General features: G+C 43.1%; 1 protein-coding gene across 1 annotated transcript in view; it reads left to right on the top strand.

Moving 5' to 3' along the window:
- The first annotated feature begins 468 nt into the window (after window positions 1-468).
- The window catches only part of nfatc1 (nuclear factor of activated T cells 1), a 29,822-nt gene continuing 11,416 nt past the window's right edge, over window positions 469-18,874 (top strand). Inside the window, exons 1-6 of the mRNA XM_077549497.1 lie at window positions 469-722; window positions 3,535-4,537; window positions 4,609-4,768; window positions 10,308-10,513; window positions 12,612-12,784; window positions 14,286-14,426. Coding sequence (XP_077405623.1) covers window positions 701-722; window positions 3,535-4,537; window positions 4,609-4,768; window positions 10,308-10,513; window positions 12,612-12,784; window positions 14,286-14,426 — 1,705 coding nt within the window. The 5' untranslated portion in view covers window positions 469-700. The remainder of the gene's footprint in view (window positions 723-3,534; window positions 4,538-4,608; window positions 4,769-10,307; window positions 10,514-12,611; window positions 12,785-14,285; window positions 14,427-18,874) is intronic.

Here is an 18,874-nt window from a genome sequence, read left to right as displayed (position 1 = left end):
ATTTTTTTTTTTTTTAGCAAATGAAATTTTAAATTGTTTTTAAAAAAGTCAACTATCCATTTTTACCTCATTCATAGCTGTTCCTAATATTGTGGTCGCCATTTTATGAACGTGTCTGCGCATGCTCACTTTTAGCCGACGTTCATTTGCTGTTGCTGATATTTTGAAGCTCATTTCAGCTCGCCTGTTTCTAATCGTGTCCTCTGGCCCGGTTCTCTCTCTCCTCGGGACTCCGCGCACTTTTGCGACTCCCGGCCGAGCCGCCTCCAGGATTCCCTGCCAGCCTCGCTCGTCCGCGCGCGGGCGCGCCACCAGGATCTCCACCGGATGGCGTCGGGCGCGCGCACGCACACTTACGTCACAGGCTCTCCGGCCCGGAGGAGGGCGGCGCCGAACCCTCCCGGGGAGGCGATCCTCTGAGGTGATCCCCCGGTTTATAAGGCGCTCCAGTTGCCGAGAGCAGCCCGAGTGGTGCGTCACGGTCACGGGCGACCCAACGGAACCAGGATCCCCCCCCCACAAACACCACCACCACTCCCACCCACTACAACCGAACCCATTTGGACTCCCCACTTTAGTAGACACGTTTTTGCCTGTTTTGAGAAGGGGACTATACTGTAACTGTTGTGCTTTTATGGATCACGAACCGAGCCAGTTTGCATCCGAAGTTTGACGTCTCGTTTTGGGCTTCAAAAAGGAGATGATGAAATCAGCCGAGGAGGGTGAGTTTTCACTTTTATGACTGATTTGATTCCTGGTTTCTTTCTTTTTTAAACTTCCCTTGACACATTTGACATGTCCGTGTGGCACTTGGCACACTTTCCAACACCGTTTGACACTCAAACTGTGACGATGATTCACTTTCTTGTAAAAATAAGAAATGCTTTTATGTCCCTTTTGAAAATATGTAATGCATTTGACATAGAAATAATCTAAAAAGCAATAATCACTAAGCAGGGACATAAGACAAATACTGAAAATTATTCTTGGAACTGATTCTGGGTCCTTTAAAATGGTCATTTTAAAATATATATATTTAACAGGATATTTGTTTGCTCCAAATGGATACCAACACTTTTTGAGACATCAAAATATAATACTGAAATTGCAGATCAAAACATGTTTATTTATTTTTTGTTTCAGTGCTATTTGAATATATGTAATCATGTACACAAGTGCCCTCTAGTGGCAGATTAAAGAATCACTGAATTAAATATTGAAAGTGCATGTTACAGTAGCTCAGTGTTATCGTTTTAAACAATACTGTATTGCATTTAGTTGTCTTTTAAAATATTTATTCAGGTTTAAATTGAACTATTTATGGTAATTTTCTTGTCCTATGCATTTTAATTTAATCACTAATGTACAGTTTTTAAGTTAGAGAAAAAAATGCAAGCAAAAGAAATAACATTAAAATATCACAAAACTCAAAATAAATTATGTAAAAAAAACTTGTTTGTTGTAACGACCACAACTTGATGAAGATTAATTAATTGAAACTGTTGACCCCCCAAAAAAAAGTTATTTGGAGCCCATTTTGGGTCTTCTTGAAAATGTGTTTTGTCTTCTCCTCATGTAATTTTGTACCTACAATTAGATAAAAGTATGTTCCAAGACCCAACATAAAAATGTCGTCTAAACTTAACACCAAAAATGTAGTTTTAATGATTAAAAAAAAAAATCAGCAAAGCAGCTTTAAAATCATGAAAAATCAAGCCACTCTTGAACATTGTGGGCGTGTCCACTGACGTGCTAAAACCACGCCCCACTCAACTGTCAACAGTCAATCAAATAGCACTAAGAACAATCTTCAAAAATGGATGCACTCGCAGCCAACAACGAGGCACTCTAAAGTGGACTCCAAAGTACGGCACGTGGCACCATTTTTGACACACCCCCCCAAAAAAAAGAGGAAAACCGAAATGCTCCACAATTGTATACTACATAGTTCTCCGTTTTCAGCAATTATCTTCCAACGTGTATTTAGAAGCGAGTCTCTGAATCCACTTGAGAGGATCTGGGCGAGCATCTTGTTACTACCTGGCGAGACGTTGAGGCGTTTTAAATTTAGCCGTTGAGCCACGAGTGAGAGAGAGAGAGAGAGAGAGAAAAAAAAAAGCCTCATTATGGTTTCAGCCTGCTCGGGTGATGTCATGTCAATTTACAGCAGACGGGAGCCTCTTGAGCTCGCTTATGTGACGTCTGCTTCCCAGGCTTTTTGGCACGGGACGGCATCCACGTAGACACCCCTCAGCACCGCTAACAAAAACAGGCACTGTTTCTACACTGCTACACTTTGTAATGGTGTGATTAAACAGCACACGTCTTGCAGTGTGAAATGACAGAGAAAAAAATAACATGTTGAGTTTGGTTGTAATGGCCCAGATGGAGTTTATTTTTAGTGATTTTATACAGTATGTGTAATTCCCACCTACCCACCCACCTGGTCTCCATTTATACGACTCAAAGCATTTGAAATGTTCTGTGTCATTGTTCTTGGACCAGGATGTAGCCAAAGCCCGGTGTGACTGGACATGCTGCGGTGGGTAAAACTGGCAACACAATCCAAGCAAATGTAAACAAAAACATGATGATTGGGCTAAACTTGTTTGTTTTGTTTGTGACGAGACATCTTGTCATTCCTCATGTCTTTCCCCGAATAACTGGTTGCATCCCTTACCAGTACAAATATGGTCCTGTTTACTAAGATTCGCTATAAAATGTCCCCAAATCCATTTTATTAATTTATTTTATGCTGAATTGGCCTTGTGTGTGGCTTTAATGCGAGCGTTGTTCGTGTTGTACATGAATTGGCCACTTAGGGGCAGTGTGGTTCCACGCGTTCAGATACACTCAGCCATAATAAAAAGTAGAAGAAAAAAGTAACGATGAAGTCAATACAAGTTGTTTTTATGCGGCGTAGGAAGAACAAACGCCCGTGAGTGATGTTAAAATGATTCTCTGCATACATACCTGCAGTGTTTTGTATGAATAGCCGTTCTTTTCGGTGATAAAAGTGCAGCGAGTAGCGCGCTAATTAGCGTTAGCGCGTCAATGGCGCTTTCCATTGGGCATTAGCCTTGAGCTAGCTACGTTCGGGAAACAAGATAAAGTGTCTTTGTATTTAAGTGTGTACTGTGTGTAATTCTCTGTGTTTTGTTTGTTTAGTTTAACAGTTGACCTCAATTTGGAGTGTAGCAAACTGCTTGAAACCAGCAACTTTGGACTCTTTTTGAGGGACTGTTTGCTATCTGTCAAACTCAGTCTGCTTATGTGGAGCAGAACATAACTATAAAAGCTATAAAATGTTATAGTTAGCTACATAGAATAGCAGTTGTGGTCCACACGCAGTTTTTGTGGAAAAAGGCACTTTCCTTACAATTCAAAATGTAACAAATGTAAAAAAAAAAAAATAAAAGGACACTTTCCATTTGTCATTCTGCAGTAAAATCCATTCTGAATCAAATTGAATTGTGAGACCGTCAAAGAGTCCCACAGTGTATGATAATCCAAATGGATGTGTTTGTCTTCCAGACGCTTTTGGCTACACGCCCAATGTCAGCCTCTCCCTCCCGCTGGGCAACCCTTGCCTTGCCCCGCAGTACCTGAGCCTCCAGTCCAGTCCCATCATCTCAGTCTCGGAGGCCCACGTATTCGACGGCCAGGACGACCTGAGCGTTGCCGGCTACTACTCGGTGCGGCCGAACGGCGCGCCCGCCCTGGAGAGCCCCCGCATCGAGATCACCGCCTACGGTCAGTTCCCCGAGACCGAGGCGGGGCAGGACAGCCTTCCCGTGGCCAAGCGGCTCAACTCCGTTGTTACGTTGACGCTCCCCAGTGCTGACGGTTACCGGGACCCCAGTTGCCTTAGTCCGGCCAGCAGCGTCTCGTCCCGCAGTTGCCAGTCGGAGGCTTCGTCCTACGAGTCGGGCTTCTCGTATAATTACGACCAATCGCCGCAAAACTCCCCCTGGCAGTCGCCCTCGGTGTCCCCCAAGGGTTCCACCCTGGCCCTACCCAGCGGCTCCCCACGTCACTCCCCTTCGACGTCGCCCCGCACGGGCATGACAGACGACCCCTTTGTCGGTCGGGGCGGCTCCAGGCCAAACTCCCCTTGTGGTGCCAAGAGGAAGTACAGCTTCAACGGCGGCGGGGCGGCGCACAAGCACTATCAGCACACGCCCAACCACTCCCCGGGGCCGTCGCCCCAAACCTCGCCCCGCCTGAGCGTCACCGAGGAGTCCTGGCTCCCCAACACCAACCAGTACACCAACTCGGCCATCTTGGCGGCTATTAACGCGCTGAGCACGGACGGCATGGCTGACCTCGGGGAAGGCATCCCCATGAAAGCCCGCAGGACCAACCAGGATCACAGCCCCACCGTCAGTCTCAAGATGGAGCCCGGCGGTGAGGAGCGGACGCCCGGGGACGAACACCCCTCCAATCGCATGCCTCTGAAAAAGGAGGCATACTGCGGCGGTTTCCTGGATGTGCCTCAGCACCAGTACTCCTGGTCCAAGCCCAAGCAGTTTGTCAGGTATCAAAACATCCCAAACTTTAGCATGTTGAATCCATTGAAGGCAACGACACGTTTCTCGTCTTTTTCAGTCCCTCCCTGCCGGCGCTCGACTGGCAATTGCCGTCCAGCTCGGGACCTTACAGCCTACAAATCGAAGTGCAGCCCAAGTCCCACCATCGGGCCCACTACGAGACCGAAGGTAGCAGGGGGGCAGTGAAGGCTTTGGGTGGAGGACACCCCATCGTACAGGTGTGGAACCAGAATAATGTTTTACACGTTGCCAGCACTCTGTTGTCCAATGGAGACCCTTCTGAAGTCACTGTTTTTTTTTTGTTTTTTTTTTATCATTCGTCGATAGAAAAAGACTTTTGTCAGGGCCAATACTGATATCGATTATTAGTCCTCAAGGACGCCGATGACCGATATTTGGAGCCGATATTCATTTTCAATAAAAGGGAAAATATTGGCATCAAAATGTGGAAAAAATACAAACTTCAGCTCAAATTTTTCCGTTGATATTTTAAGCATATGTTTATTGAGCAACTTTGAGGTTTTGTAAAATATTGGAGTTTAGAAAAAAATCTTAGTCAATAGACATCTTTGTTTAAAAAATCTGACAAAAAGTTCAGGCATCTCCCAGGGGCAGTAGTATGTGTTCAAAAGCTAAATAAAAATTTAAGTAAATATCTCCCTATTATTTTCTACAATAAATACATTTTTCCCAAATTTCAAATATCTCAAATATTCAAATTTTACTTATCTTAGTTAAACAAGAACAGAAGGCGCTGAGAATTCCCAGGGTCAGCAGCATCTCTGAAAATTGAAATAATTAGTTCCCTGAAGTTAACATTAAAAAAAAAAATGGATCTATTATCGGCCGTACGATTCTTCAAAATGGCCGATGCCGATATTCGTCAAAATGCTGAATATCGGCGTCGATAATCGTCCCAGCCGATAATCGGGCTATCCTTATTCATCCAAATTGGTTACTCTGATCGCAAAGTGTAACCTGGCTCCCGGTTGCTACGGCGACGCGCCCCACACACACAGCGTGTCCAGCAAACTGACCATCAACCTCGCCCCCTCTCACCTCCGCCATGTTCCCCCCGCCCACGTCGTCGTCGGTGTGTCAAAATCCAGTGGCAAGCTATTTAAAGATGTCACATTTCTGAATGGGATACGCTATTAGGTCGGCCAGTGGCTTCCTGTCCAGACGAGGGTGACTCACTGGTTTTTCCATTGCGTCCCACATGGCTACTGCGCGCACACACGTACACACACACACACACACACACACACACACACACACACACACACACTGCGAGATGTAGACTAAGCTCTGAGACCAGCAACAGCTTAGTCACATTAAGAAATGAGCGAGTAGGTATGTTCTGCTGCCTCAATCTGCTGACCTCGGACTGGCCGTAAACGCAGCCAAGGAGGCGAGCTTGCGTGCATTCCCATAATGCATTGCAGCGATCCGCAGATGCTCAGCGCAAAAAGGGGCTAGTGTGTGAAAGTCGTTTGTGACTTAGCAAGTTGTATGACTTTTTTTTTTGGACTTACTTGAGGAGAAATCCCATGACAAACATTTTGGAATCATCACCAAACCTGATGTACATGTTTTCATAAACATCAAAGACAAAAAAAAACATTAAAGTCAATTTCGGATCATCGACAAACTTGATCTTCATTGTTTTGTAAACAAAGAAAAATCGTCAACAAACCTGCTGTTAACTCTTTGACTGCCAAAAACGTTAAATAACGTTTAGTAAAATCCTATGGAGGAGTGCCAAAGACGTTAAAAGACGTTTGTTTCAAAACAGAGGTGAAACTAACCATTTTCTATTGTGGATTACTGAAAAACGGAATAAGGTAGAAACAAACTTTTTTTTTTCTGATGAAAGATGAGAGTCCAATCTTTCATTTGGTAGTATGTGTGTTTCCATAGTCCAAACACATAATTTTCTATGGACCTTGAAAGATCAGTCAAAATGCTTAAAATCGGCTGGCACCCACGGCATCCCTTTTCTGAAAACGTCTGGCAGTCAAAGAGTTAATGTTTTTGTAAACCGTTTTCGTAAACATCGGAGACAATTTAATTGAAGAATTTGCTGTACATCTTTTGTGTTCCTAAAAATGTTTGTTGGCCGCATTGAACCACAATAACAATCATACTGCCAAATGAACACGAAATTCAAACATTGCAAATTCATAGCCATCGTTCAAATGACGACCTTCCAGTTATTGAAATAAGCGAAGGTGCTTACGATTTAAGGACGGGAGGCAGTGAAAGAGAGTATGTGTATTCTCGCTTTAAAAAAAGAAAAAAAACTCAACGCCGCCCCCCCCCCTCCCCGTTCCCCTCCTTTTCCGCCGCCGCACAGACGTGTCTTTGTTTAGGAAAGTTCCCGTGTGCGATGGGCTGACATCATCGCGGCGAAACCACACACGTTTCTGGCAGGCGGCTCGGGCCGTGTCGGAGGGAGCCTCAAACAAGCCACTTCTGACCGCCCCCCCCCCCCTCCTCCCCCCCTCCTCCCTCCTCCCTTCCATCTCCGTTAGTTTATTCTGGAACATTCTGCTGTGGTTCCCTTTTCCAGAATCCAAGCGGGCAGCGTGGGCTGTTTTTTGTTCTTTTCTGATGCCATGGACCGCCGCTGCCCGCCTGTTGGCCGGCCGGCCGCAACCGCGTGCGCCACCCACCCTTACACCAGCACAAAGCCCACAACGGCGCTCGCCACACTTGGAAATTGAACACAATTCTGCACAGTGGGAAGGAAATTGCACATATTCAAGCAGATCCAGCCATTTTGTTAAAAGAATTTGCTTTTGCGATATTGGCTCGGGTCCACTTGATTTCATTCAGATATCAACAAACATCCTAAGACGTGGAAAGCGTGACCGCTCGGATTGTTTTGATCTGCCGCGAATGATTGCCTCTCCCTCTCCCTCCTCGTCGGTGCCTTGAGCTGCCTGCCGGAGTCTCGGCATTCCTCTGGTGGGCGATAATACGAGCCAGTCGGGAGGGGCCCCAAACTTCTAACCGACCTTTAATTGCCTCGCTCGAGTGTTGTCAGCTGGATCATACGTTTGTACGTGTGTGTGTGTGTACTTTGAGTTTTGGGCTCATGGCAACAGGAAATCATTCACCAGAACGTAAACCTCCACCAAGGCCCGGCCTTTAATTCTGGCGAGTTACAAATTTGTCTGTTAATTTTGCCGCATGTGTGTTATATTGTACATAAAAGAAACCGAGGAAGAGCCGAGGTGGCTGAGCGTTGGTTGTTCCACTCCAGTCCTGAAGGTGGCAGTAATGAACATTATAACTTAATTGAAAGTATGTTATTTATTACTTATATAATTTATTAATTTTTATTATTTGCATTTTTATGTAAAACTTTGAACTAAATTACAATTATGTTTCTATTTAAATTATTTTTTAATAAAAATATATCCCCAAGGATTCAGATACAATGATATTTTATGATTTAAAAAAAAAAATCAATTTATTTAAATTAAAAATTAAAACACTCTTACATGTATTACATTTTTGCAGTATCTTACAAAAATATAAAAAAATAAAATAATCATTGGCATGGATAGTGTTGCTGCTGCTAGTAATGGTTATGATATTAATTCAAATAATAACGTACAATGTGCAACATAACTGAATGCAGCGATGTGCTTGACGGGCCCGAGACCTCACTTGACACCACACTTAAATAAACAGCATTGCTAGGCAGCGGCCCGTTTCCTTACACAAACACACACACACGCGCACACACAGGAGATTTGAGCGGGATCCTCATGCTAATCACATGTTGCTAAGTGAAAAGTCGATCCCAGCCTTCCCGCGTGGCAGCTGGCTTGTAATTACGCTTTGCTGACCAGCATGCATTTTTCTTTCTCAATTTTTAATTTTTTTTGCCGCTTCCGGGCTTGAAGGGATGACGTGCACGTTGGTGATTCCTTCCACTAATCACACCATTTTATATTGAATTAAAAAAATATATTTTATTGTATTCTCTTTCTCATTTTTAAAAACATAATAATTACACATTTCTATTGTCAAAAGCGCACAAAAAATATGTTGCCTGCTTAGATACAATTTTAAAAAGAATTAATGAAAAAATGCAATGAAATGTTTCCAAATCGATGTCGTTTTTGCAAAATATTATTTTTTAAAAAGTAAAAAAACAAAACAAGATAATACAATTTTATATTTCAATAGCGCCAGTAGGTAGCTTGAATGATAAATACATTTTCAAAAAATGACCCCAAAAAATTGTAGCTTGATTGCTAAAAAATATGTAGCTTGCTTAGATACAATTTTAAAAAGAATTAATGAAAAAATGCAATGAAATGTTTCCAAATCGATGTCGTTTTTGCAAAATATTATTTTTTAAAAAGTAAAAAAACAAAACAAGATAATACAATTTTATATTTCAATAGCGCCAGTAGGTAGCTTGAATGATAAATACATTTTCAAAAAATGACCCCAAAAAATTGTAGCTTGATTGCTAAAAAATATGTAGCTTGCTTAGATACAATTTTAAAAAGAATTAATGAAAAAATGCAATGAAATGTTTCCAAATCGATGTCGTTTTTGCAAAATATTATTTTTTAAAAAGTAAAAAAACAAAACAAGATAATACAATTTTATATTTCAATAGCGCCAGTAGGTAGCTTGAATGATAAATACATTTTCAAAAAATGACCCCAAAAAATTGTAGCTTGATTGCTAAAAAATATGTAGCTTGCTTAGATACAATTTTAAAAAGAATTAATGAAAAAATGCAATGAAATGTTTCCAAATCGATGTCGTTTTTGCAAAATATTATTTTTTAAAAAGTAAAAAAACAAAACAAGATAATACAATTTTATATTTCAATAGCGCCAGTAGGTAGCTTGAATGATAAATATATTTTCAAAAAATGACCCCAAAAAATTGTAGCTTGATTGCTAAAAAATATGTAGCTTGCTTAGATACAATTTTAAAAAGAATTAATGAAAAAATGCAATGAAATGTTTCCAAATCGATGTCGTTTTTGCAAAATATTATTTTTTAAAAAGTAAAAAACCAAAACAAGATAATACAATTTTATATTTCAATAGCGCCAGTAGGTAGCTTGAATGATAAATACATTTTCAAAAAATGACCCCAAAAAATTGTAGCTTGATTGCTAAAAAATGCAAATTTAAATGAGGAAAAAAAAACGAATTATAATTTTTTCCTTGATTAATAAGTAAACAAAAGTGACACAACCTCCTGAAAAAAATTGTATTTAATACTATTGAGGTTAGCTAAATTGATAATTAAACAAAGCTCAGCCTCACCCAATTAAAAATCCACAGACAAATTTCTTGAACACTCGCTAGCTTAATTGCTATTAAAAAAAATAGGAAAATGCAATTGAATATCTTCGCTTAATTTCATGGTTAGTGAGTAGTGAAGTTGTTGTTTTGGGCTCCGTGCCTGTAAGCGCGTGTGTCTTAGGTGGTCTAGGCGAGGGGGGGGGGGGGGGCTGTCAAGTCTACCCCGCGTAGGTCTGGAAGTGCTTTGGACGCGTGGTAGCAACAACACCAGCACATTCGTCTTCGTCCTCCTGTGGAGATTTTCAGCGATAAACATCAGAGTAGCGTCAACATTCGGGAGCCCCTGTGGACGCCCCCCCCCTCAATTAGCACCCCCCCATCCTAGCAACAGCGCGTCAATCTTGTCCGAGTACAATGACCTCACAGGACGTTGGAGAATGTTGACCTCCTTCTTTTTTCTCTCTCGCAGCTGCACGGCTACGTGTCCAAGGAGCCGCTGACGCTGCAGCTGTTCATCGGCACGGCGGACGAGCGCCTGCTGCGGCCGCACGCCTTCTACCAGGTGCACCGCATCACCGGCAAGACCGTGTCCACGCCCAGCCACGAGGCCGTCTGCAACAACAACACCAAAGTGCTGGAGATCCCGCTCCTGCCCGACAACAACATGCGAGCCATGTCAGTAGCGCGCGCGCGCGCGCCACACTCGTCATACGCAATGCTGTGGGACGCCATGCAGTCCCAATCCATATTCCGGTGCCCTACTTGTCTACAATCAATTTGCAATATTGTATGGTATGACATCATCTATCATGTCATGCCATACCAGCAATTCCAAATCATATCATACAATGCTCGTCAATATTTGGCTATAATTGTGGCAATGCTGTAACTGACGAAATCGAAATGAATGGAGGGTTCTTCCAGATGACACTTTTTTTCCATATACATTTCAACTTGCTTCAAAAATTCACGCCTCCCGGGTTCAAGTGTTCTTGTTAATCATTTGTCTTTCAACTACGATGAATGCTTTGTCAATTCCACATCATTTATCTTTCAATTGACTTCATAAGCACTCAGCAATTCCCACGCAATTTCTGCAGAAATTGCACTTGGTCTGCCATCTTGGCCAATTGATTAGGTACGCCAAGGACTCTCTCCCCCTCGCCCACCTGGGTCGGCGGCCATCTTGGCCATTTGACTACTACTAAAATTACTACTACTTACTACTACTACTATTGCTCCAAGTACTACATGCGTCTTTCCACCTTGCACGAGTCAGCAGTCCCATTCAAAATTTCCGCGGCAATTTTTCTAGTTTTGCATATGATTTTGCCAGACCAGTCTAGTCACAATACTATGCAAAAGTAAATCCACTGGCACTTGCCATATACTATATTTGACTATTGTATGCAATGCTCCACACTATCTCGAGTGCCATACGATACCAAATCACTACACACACTAAACCATACGACTGTGTCGTATCGCTCAAGTCACAATCCCGTGCAATGCTATAATGTATACAAAGCACACAAAATCATCCCGTCATGGCTCGCACCCTGGCATGTTTTCACGCAACTACCATACAAGATGTCATGTAGCATAACATACCTACTATACGACTCCACGATGATTTAACGTACTGCGCTGTCCTCTTCTATGACCCCAGTTGAGTCTGGCTACAATCACGTATGTTGACTTCTATATATCTTTCGGTCATTTCTGCCATAAAAGCCTCAAAGTAGCAAAACTATGCACAAGGCAGCCTGCAGCGTTCATGCGTTTTAATTTACGCGTGTTGTTCCACACAGGCGTACTCGCGCACACGCATAGCAGACATGTGGTGTTGTCATTTTATGGCCTCTCGCGGCTCGCGTTACAAAACGCTCCGCTTGCGTCTGGACGGCGCGCGGGCGGCGTCAGCGCTTTGTGTGCCTCCCAACGCAAGCGGATGACGAGTTCACCTTTGCCGCCGGCGGCGTCACGGCGCAATCCACAAGACATTTTTTTTCTTTGTCAACTATTTGAAGCAACATGCCAGGCTCGAAACTGTACCTTGGACAAAAATACCCAAATATATATATATAAAAAAAATCCAATTATCTAAAAAACAAAAATATAATACCAAATGATTTTTCAGGCATTCAGCATTTGTGGCGTGTGACTTTTGTGCAGGGATGTGATTTTTCCGCAAATTCGCGGAATTCCGCTTTTTTTTATCCCCCCCCCCAAAAAAAAAAATCCGATTTTTTTTTTTTTCTTTTTCTTTTAGTAGTTCATTGTGTATGCACATGACTCCGACAGATAACATCTTCTGCTATAACAAAGACATTTGTGGTATGCTCTAATATGAGTTACTTTTCATTTGGTCATGATACAATTATTTGTTCATGAAATTTGAACTCTTCAACATTATTTATGTGTTAACTTAGTAATCACATTAGTTAGATATGATGATATTCTCAGTGATAGTTTTTAAAAGCAAAGGCAGTCCAATGTTTTTGAATGTGACTGATTTTGAGTTGACTAAAACTGCCATTTTATATGGGATAGTTCAATGTACATTGAAAATTTATGCTGTTGTTTTGTCTATTTCTTTGTCATGTGAGTGCATTGAAAGTACTTAAAAACACGGAAAACCCATGAGCTCCCCTTGCCCCCCCACCAGGGCACTGCCCTGGACCTAGCTGGGTGCCAGCGGCCCCCAGACCCCCGGCTAAATTTTCAGATAATTTCACTTTGGTCAAATCACATCCCTGTTTTGTGGCGGCAGGATCGACTGCGCGGGCATCCTGAAGCTGCGCAACTCGGACATCGAGCTGCGCAAGGGCGAGACGGACATCGGCCGCAAGAACACGCGCGTGCGGATGGTCTTCAGGGTCCACATCGGCCAGGCCGGCGGCAGGACCGTCTCCCTGCAGGCCGCCTCCAACCCCATCGAGTGCTGTGAGTGCCGCTCAACCGCCGTGCTCGGGAATGGAGCTGCCGCCGTTCAAACTTTGAGTTGAACTCAACAGACTCAGAGTTAGCTCACTCTGAGTAAGTCAATCTTGTGACGAGCTCTTTATTATTTCAGTTTTCAATTTTTTCCAATATATTTTTTGGTTTAACGTTTTCCCTAATGGCGCCTTAGTTTATTTGAACAGAAATAGAAAGCCAGTCTTAAATTTAAGTCTTGAAACCCTACTTGATAACTCAAGCTTTAGTTTGATTACGTCATTTGAAATTCTTGACACCCTATTTAGTAGGGCTCCAAATATGAACCCTTGCTTCAAACCCTTACCTGAAACCCCTAACCCTGACCCTGGATGGAGGTCTTCATGCTTGAAACGCTACCATCCAACCCTAACACAGGTCTGAAGCCATCATTCGACACCAGTCTTGAAATTCGAACCCCTTACTTGAAACCCTAACCCTGACTTGAAACCAGTCAAACAGAAGGAAATTGCGTCTTTCAATCTCGACAAGAAATTCAGTCAGCAAGTTTTGGAATGAGAGAAAAAAAAAGAAAAAGAGGAGAGAGCAAGCGGGCAGGGGAGTGCGAAGGTAAAAAAGAGGAGTTGAAGTCACGCTGAGGGAAAATATTCTTGGAGTAAACATTTAGGAGCAAATATCAATCCATCATTTGACAGAACACACAAACGCAAGCTGAGCCCTCGTCTGGATGCTCGGGGCCCGGCGGGGAACGGGTGCGCGTCTGCCACGCATTCAATCAAACACTCTCACACAAAATGGTGAAATGCTCTCACACACGACTGAAATGCTTTCACGCCCGACTGGAATGCTCTCTTTCTCACACAACTAAAGCACTCACACACGCGCTACCGAAATGCTTTCACACTCTCCTGAAATCTCTCTCGTGTCTCTGTACTGAAACGCTTTCACACACACACACAACTGAAACATTCTCACACGCAACTGAGAGACTCTCATGAAGTTATAAAAACACCTGAAAATGCTCTCACACTCAAATCTGAAACACTTTCACACACGCAATTGACACACTGATAAGCAAATGAAACACTCTCGCACATACACAATTGAAACACCAAAACACTCTTGCACAAACTAATGAAACACACACACATTGCTGAAAAATTCTCATACACACCTAAAAAAGCTTTCACTCACTACTGAGACACTCATACACACTACTGAAATCCTCCCATCCACTTCTGTGACACTCTCACACTCACTGCTGAGATTTTCTCACACACCACTGCAACACTCTCACACGGCACCGTTGAAATGGTCTCATAAACATGACTGTATTTTAGTCTATTATACTATATCAGTATTATGTGTGAGAGTGTTTCAGTAGTATGTGAGAGGAGAAAAAGCCTCAGTTGAGTATCAACCATGGGCCTGTGAGTTTATCTTAAAATCAGTCTCTTGACTCATATTTACCTCCCACTCTCACATTAACCTCCTGCTCTCTCACATCCAGCCCAGAGGTCAGCTCAAGAACTGCCCCTGGTAGACAAGCAGAGCTTGGACAGCAGCGCTGCCCCCGGAGGCCAAACCATGAAACTGGACGGGCACAACTTCCAGGCTGACTCCAAGGTGGTGTTTGTGGAGAAGGCTCAAGGTGAGCATGTGTGAGAGCAAGTGTGTGTTTGTGAGCATGTGTCTCCCCTGGAGAAACCCCAGGACTATTCCTCCGCCCCCTCCCAACAGAATCCCTTCCATCCTTGCCAGAGTGCCACATGTGGTGCACATTAATGTGCTGTATTTTTAACCCAGCACATTTACATTTGCACAACTTTCCATTGCCTTCCTCAGCAGGCTGTGTGTGTGCGCGCGCGCACGCGCGTACGTGCGCACGCGTTTCTGACTGGGAGCTATTTGGGTTTGGAGGGAACAGAGGAGGTGGAGGAGGCGGTCGGTTGGTTTACAAACAGCAATTTTCTTGATTGGCCTCGGCGGGGCAAAAACGTGACGTTTGCACGTGTGCTTCCAAAAAAAACAAGGGAAGCCTTTGCATTGTTCCACCGGCGGCACGGAGACGACCGGGCGAGGAGGGAAGGGAGGCAAGGGAAGGAACGTAAGGAAGGAAGGGTTACCCCCGCACTTGTGACTCACGGCTTCTTAGTGTCAAAAATGCGATAACAGGATGCATTTCGGTGACAAATGAACAAAGGCAACAAATGTAAACACACACCAACAGGTCATTTCATTAGGTACACCTGCATTATTCCAATTTAACACCCTAATAAAGGCTCGAAAACCCTCATTTGAGAGCCCTAACGTGGATTTGAAACTGGAACCTTTGCTTGAAACCCTCATTTGAAACCGTAGCCCTTGTTTGAAATACTAACCCTCGTTTAAGACCATAAACTGGGCTCGAAACCTTCATTTAAAAACCAGGCTTGAAACCGTCATTTGAAACACTAATTGAGCCCTGAAACCCTTTTTTTCTAAATAGAATTTTGAAATTCCTTTGAAACCCTAACTGAGTCTTGAAACCCTTTTTTTTCAAACTTGTTTGAAACTCTGAGACTTGAAAGCCTCATTTTAAACACTAAGCTAGGCTTGAAACCTGAATTTGAAATCTTGACTCTGACTTAATATCCTAGCTCTGGTTTGGAACCCTCATTTGAAGCATAACTTATTTGAATGTCCTCATTTGAAACCCTAACCCAGACTTGAAACCCTACCTAACCATAAGGTTGAAACCCTAACCTGACTTTAAACTCTTACCCATGCGTGCAACCCTACTTGGTTTCTCAAACGTTGAATTGCTTGAAACCCCGATTTAATATCCTTGACTCAGACTTGAAACCCTCATTTGAAACTCTAAACCAGGGTTGAATCTCTAAAATGTCAAATTGTAATTTGAAAGCCTAAGCCTGAGTTGAAACCATAATCTGAAACTCTAACTGCCGTAAAACCCGACTTTTTAAGCAAAACCTTATCATTGTTTGAATGATTTAAAGTGAACGCCGAGTCAATGAAAACGGAACCTTATCATCTTTGTAAGTGCTGGCGTACCTAATGAAACGTCCAGAGCGGGAGCCACTTGCCATCCATAAACACAAAGCTTGCCTGTCTTTTGGACCCCGGGCCGACCCGGCTTTGGCTCGGGCAGGCGCTGTCCTCGACGAGGGTTTCCCCGAGTTTGGCGCCCCGCGCCGCATTCCCGGGCAATCCTGCCATGGAAAACACCCTCCTGCCTTTTTAGCGCCTCCCACCACCTTTCCATCCTTGCACGCGGCCTTCCAAGTCGTGTCCTCACAACGTGACAAAGCCGCTTTCTTATTATATCATCATTCTTCTGCACTTCCAAAGAGGATTTTCCTTGCTGGACGTTCCCACAAAGCACGGGGACGCGCGCGTGTGTGTGTGTGTGTGTGTGTGTGTCTCAGAGTTTCCCCTGCACTAACACGCGTAGGCAGGACGGGGTGCCCCCGCCGCGTCCGCTCGCCCGCCTAGACGGGCGGCCAACACACAAAAACCATCAATTGTTTAGTTTTCTGCTTGAGAGGCCAACAATCTCCACTGTGTTTCCACTCAGATGACAAACAACGCTCCAAATGTGTGTGTGTGTGTGTGTGCATGCCGATGACTCACACAGGAGGAAAGCCCTGCTTTCCCCTTTAAGGACCTCGTGGATGTTTCCAGCAGAGTTGAAAAGCGGCCACTTCATTAAGTACACAAGCCCGTGACATTAAATACAACTTGCTGCAAGATCCACACAACAAAGTTTGAAAATGTTCAAACAGATTTGGTTTGCATTCGATGAAATTGTGCATTTTTATTCATACTTGTATAGTTTCATCTAAATGTAAATAATTAGCTATCATATTTGTATTATATTTTTCTTTTATGGCCAATAAAATCAATAAGGAAGTTATATGTATTATTTTTTTTTGTATTTTTTGTAAAACTTTGATTAAATATAATTTTTCATATCTATATTGTTTTATCACAAAAAAACATTAACACCATATTTTTAATAAAACAATTTTTTAAGTCAATATTATTCATAATAATTTAAATGCATATACTTTTTATATACCTATTTTGTTTATTTCTAACACATTTATAACATTAATTTTTACTTTCAACTAATAAAATACAAATATTCTCCACAGCCATTTTAAACTGTTTCCACAGAAAAAAATACAATTATTATTATTGTTGTTATTAACTCTTTGACTGCCAAAAACGTTAAATAACGTTTAGTAAAATCCTATGGAGGAGTGCCAAAGACGTTAAAATACGTTTTTTTTTTCAAAACAGAGGTGAAACTAACCATTTTCTATTGTTGATTACTGAAAAACGGAATAAGGTAGAAACAAACTTTTTTTTTTCTGATGAAAGATGAGAGTCCAATCTTTCATTTGGTAGTATGTGTGTTTCCATAGTCCAAACACTTAATTTTCTGTGGACCTTGAAAGATCAGTCAAAAATGCTTAAATCGGCTGGCACCCACGGCATCCCTTTTCTGAAAACATCTGGCAGTCAAAGAGTTAATATTATCATTCTGATAAACATCTTATACAACTACATGTATATCTCTATAAAATAAAAAATCGAATTGTGCTATTATAAAAACAATAGGTTAATTGTATTGTATTTTTTTTAAATTTATTACTTTCACTGCATGTCTTGTTTGGTAACATGAGACGATTAAATGATTAACTGCAACTCTCAATATGAACTCCTGAAAGTGAACTACAGCAAATCCATTGTTAAATCAATACGTCTCTGCTGGCGCTGATTCTCAATACTGGAGCTAAAGCTAACTAAGACTGTTTGTTACTGCGTCACTGTTGCTAATCCCGTGATACCTCCACCTGCTCATCCGCACCTGCAAACGGCCCCAACGTTGGCCTCGTCGCCAATGACGCCGATAGCATCGAGTGGCCCAGATGTTCCCGACGGGCCTCAGACATCGGCCCGTAATCTATGAAACAGCCTTCGTCTCTTTTCCCCTTCCCGATGCCGAAACCTGATAAGCGAGCGACCCCATTTGGGAAATTGCTGCTTTTTCGTCCACATCAGGATTTGTTGGGCGGTGTCGGGTTCTGCTGGAGGCGTCTGAGGATTTATTAGGGCGCTAAACAAAACAATTCAATGGAGGAAGGTGAACAACAGGAGACAAAGAGCAGATTATGGGATTACGACGCCGTCTGTGAATAAAACAAAGCCTTTTTTTTTTTTATTATTATTATTGTTTGCAGCAGGCCGAGCCCCCACAAATAGCACCGGGTTACCTTTTTCTGTCTTTGTACTCGCTCTCAAATCCCAGACGAGTTTCACGTTTTGTTTGTTTTACATTTCAAATAAATGGAGGAGTCGTAATGCTAAACGTTAGCTTTCATCTTTTTTTTTTTTTTGTAGCAATCCTAACCGTCCTCGTCTGTCTTTTCTTTAGAGGCTCAAAACTCAGCCTGGCTCGCTGTTATTCTTGGCGCTCGCACCATCGCACCCGGCCAGATGGGCCCGTCAACGATGACCGAGAAGCATCGGCCCGCGAGTGAAAGCCGCCATTCTGCTAGCGGCGTTAGCATTTTGAGCCGAGCGCGGTGGGTCGTTCCGCTTTTTTGCCGGCGTCGGTTCTGATGCGTTCACTGGACCGCCGCTTGGAATCGACGTTTTGCGGAACCGTGTTGTGTTGGCTTGGAAACGCTTCAGGCTCAAGAGGTGGCGCCACACGCAGGGTCCGGTTTGGGGTATAGGGAAGATTAGCAGGGGGTTGGGGTTAAGGGTTACAGTTGGGGTAAGGTTAGTGTTTGGGGATTAAGGCTTTGGGTCAGGGTCAAGGGTCACGTAGCCACCGTCTCCTGAGAGACCTTGTGCAGTTTTCGAGTGGCGTCGAGAAGGAAGAAGCGTAGACAAGGGTTCCCTTTGAGCTCACGTGTTTGTGTTGACTGTACCTTCCCACCCGGCTGCTGCTCGACTCTCGGCACCAAAGTGCCTCCACCCTGACCCAATTAGTCAGCACAAGGGCCCGTTTGAGTCCCTTTATGAAGCTACAGTGACACTTCACTTTACCGTACACTTTTGTGCGTCCGAGCTTGAGGGCTCGTG

Source organism: Vanacampus margaritifer, chromosome 17 (genome assembly GCF_051991255.1).
Source record: "Vanacampus margaritifer isolate UIUO_Vmar chromosome 17, RoL_Vmar_1.0, whole genome shotgun sequence".
NCBI classification, from domain to species: Eukaryota; Metazoa; Chordata; class Actinopteri; order Syngnathiformes; family Syngnathidae; genus Vanacampus; species Vanacampus margaritifer.
The sequence above is the reverse complement of the archived record's forward strand: the minus strand, read 5'-3'. Positions and strand labels throughout refer to the sequence as shown.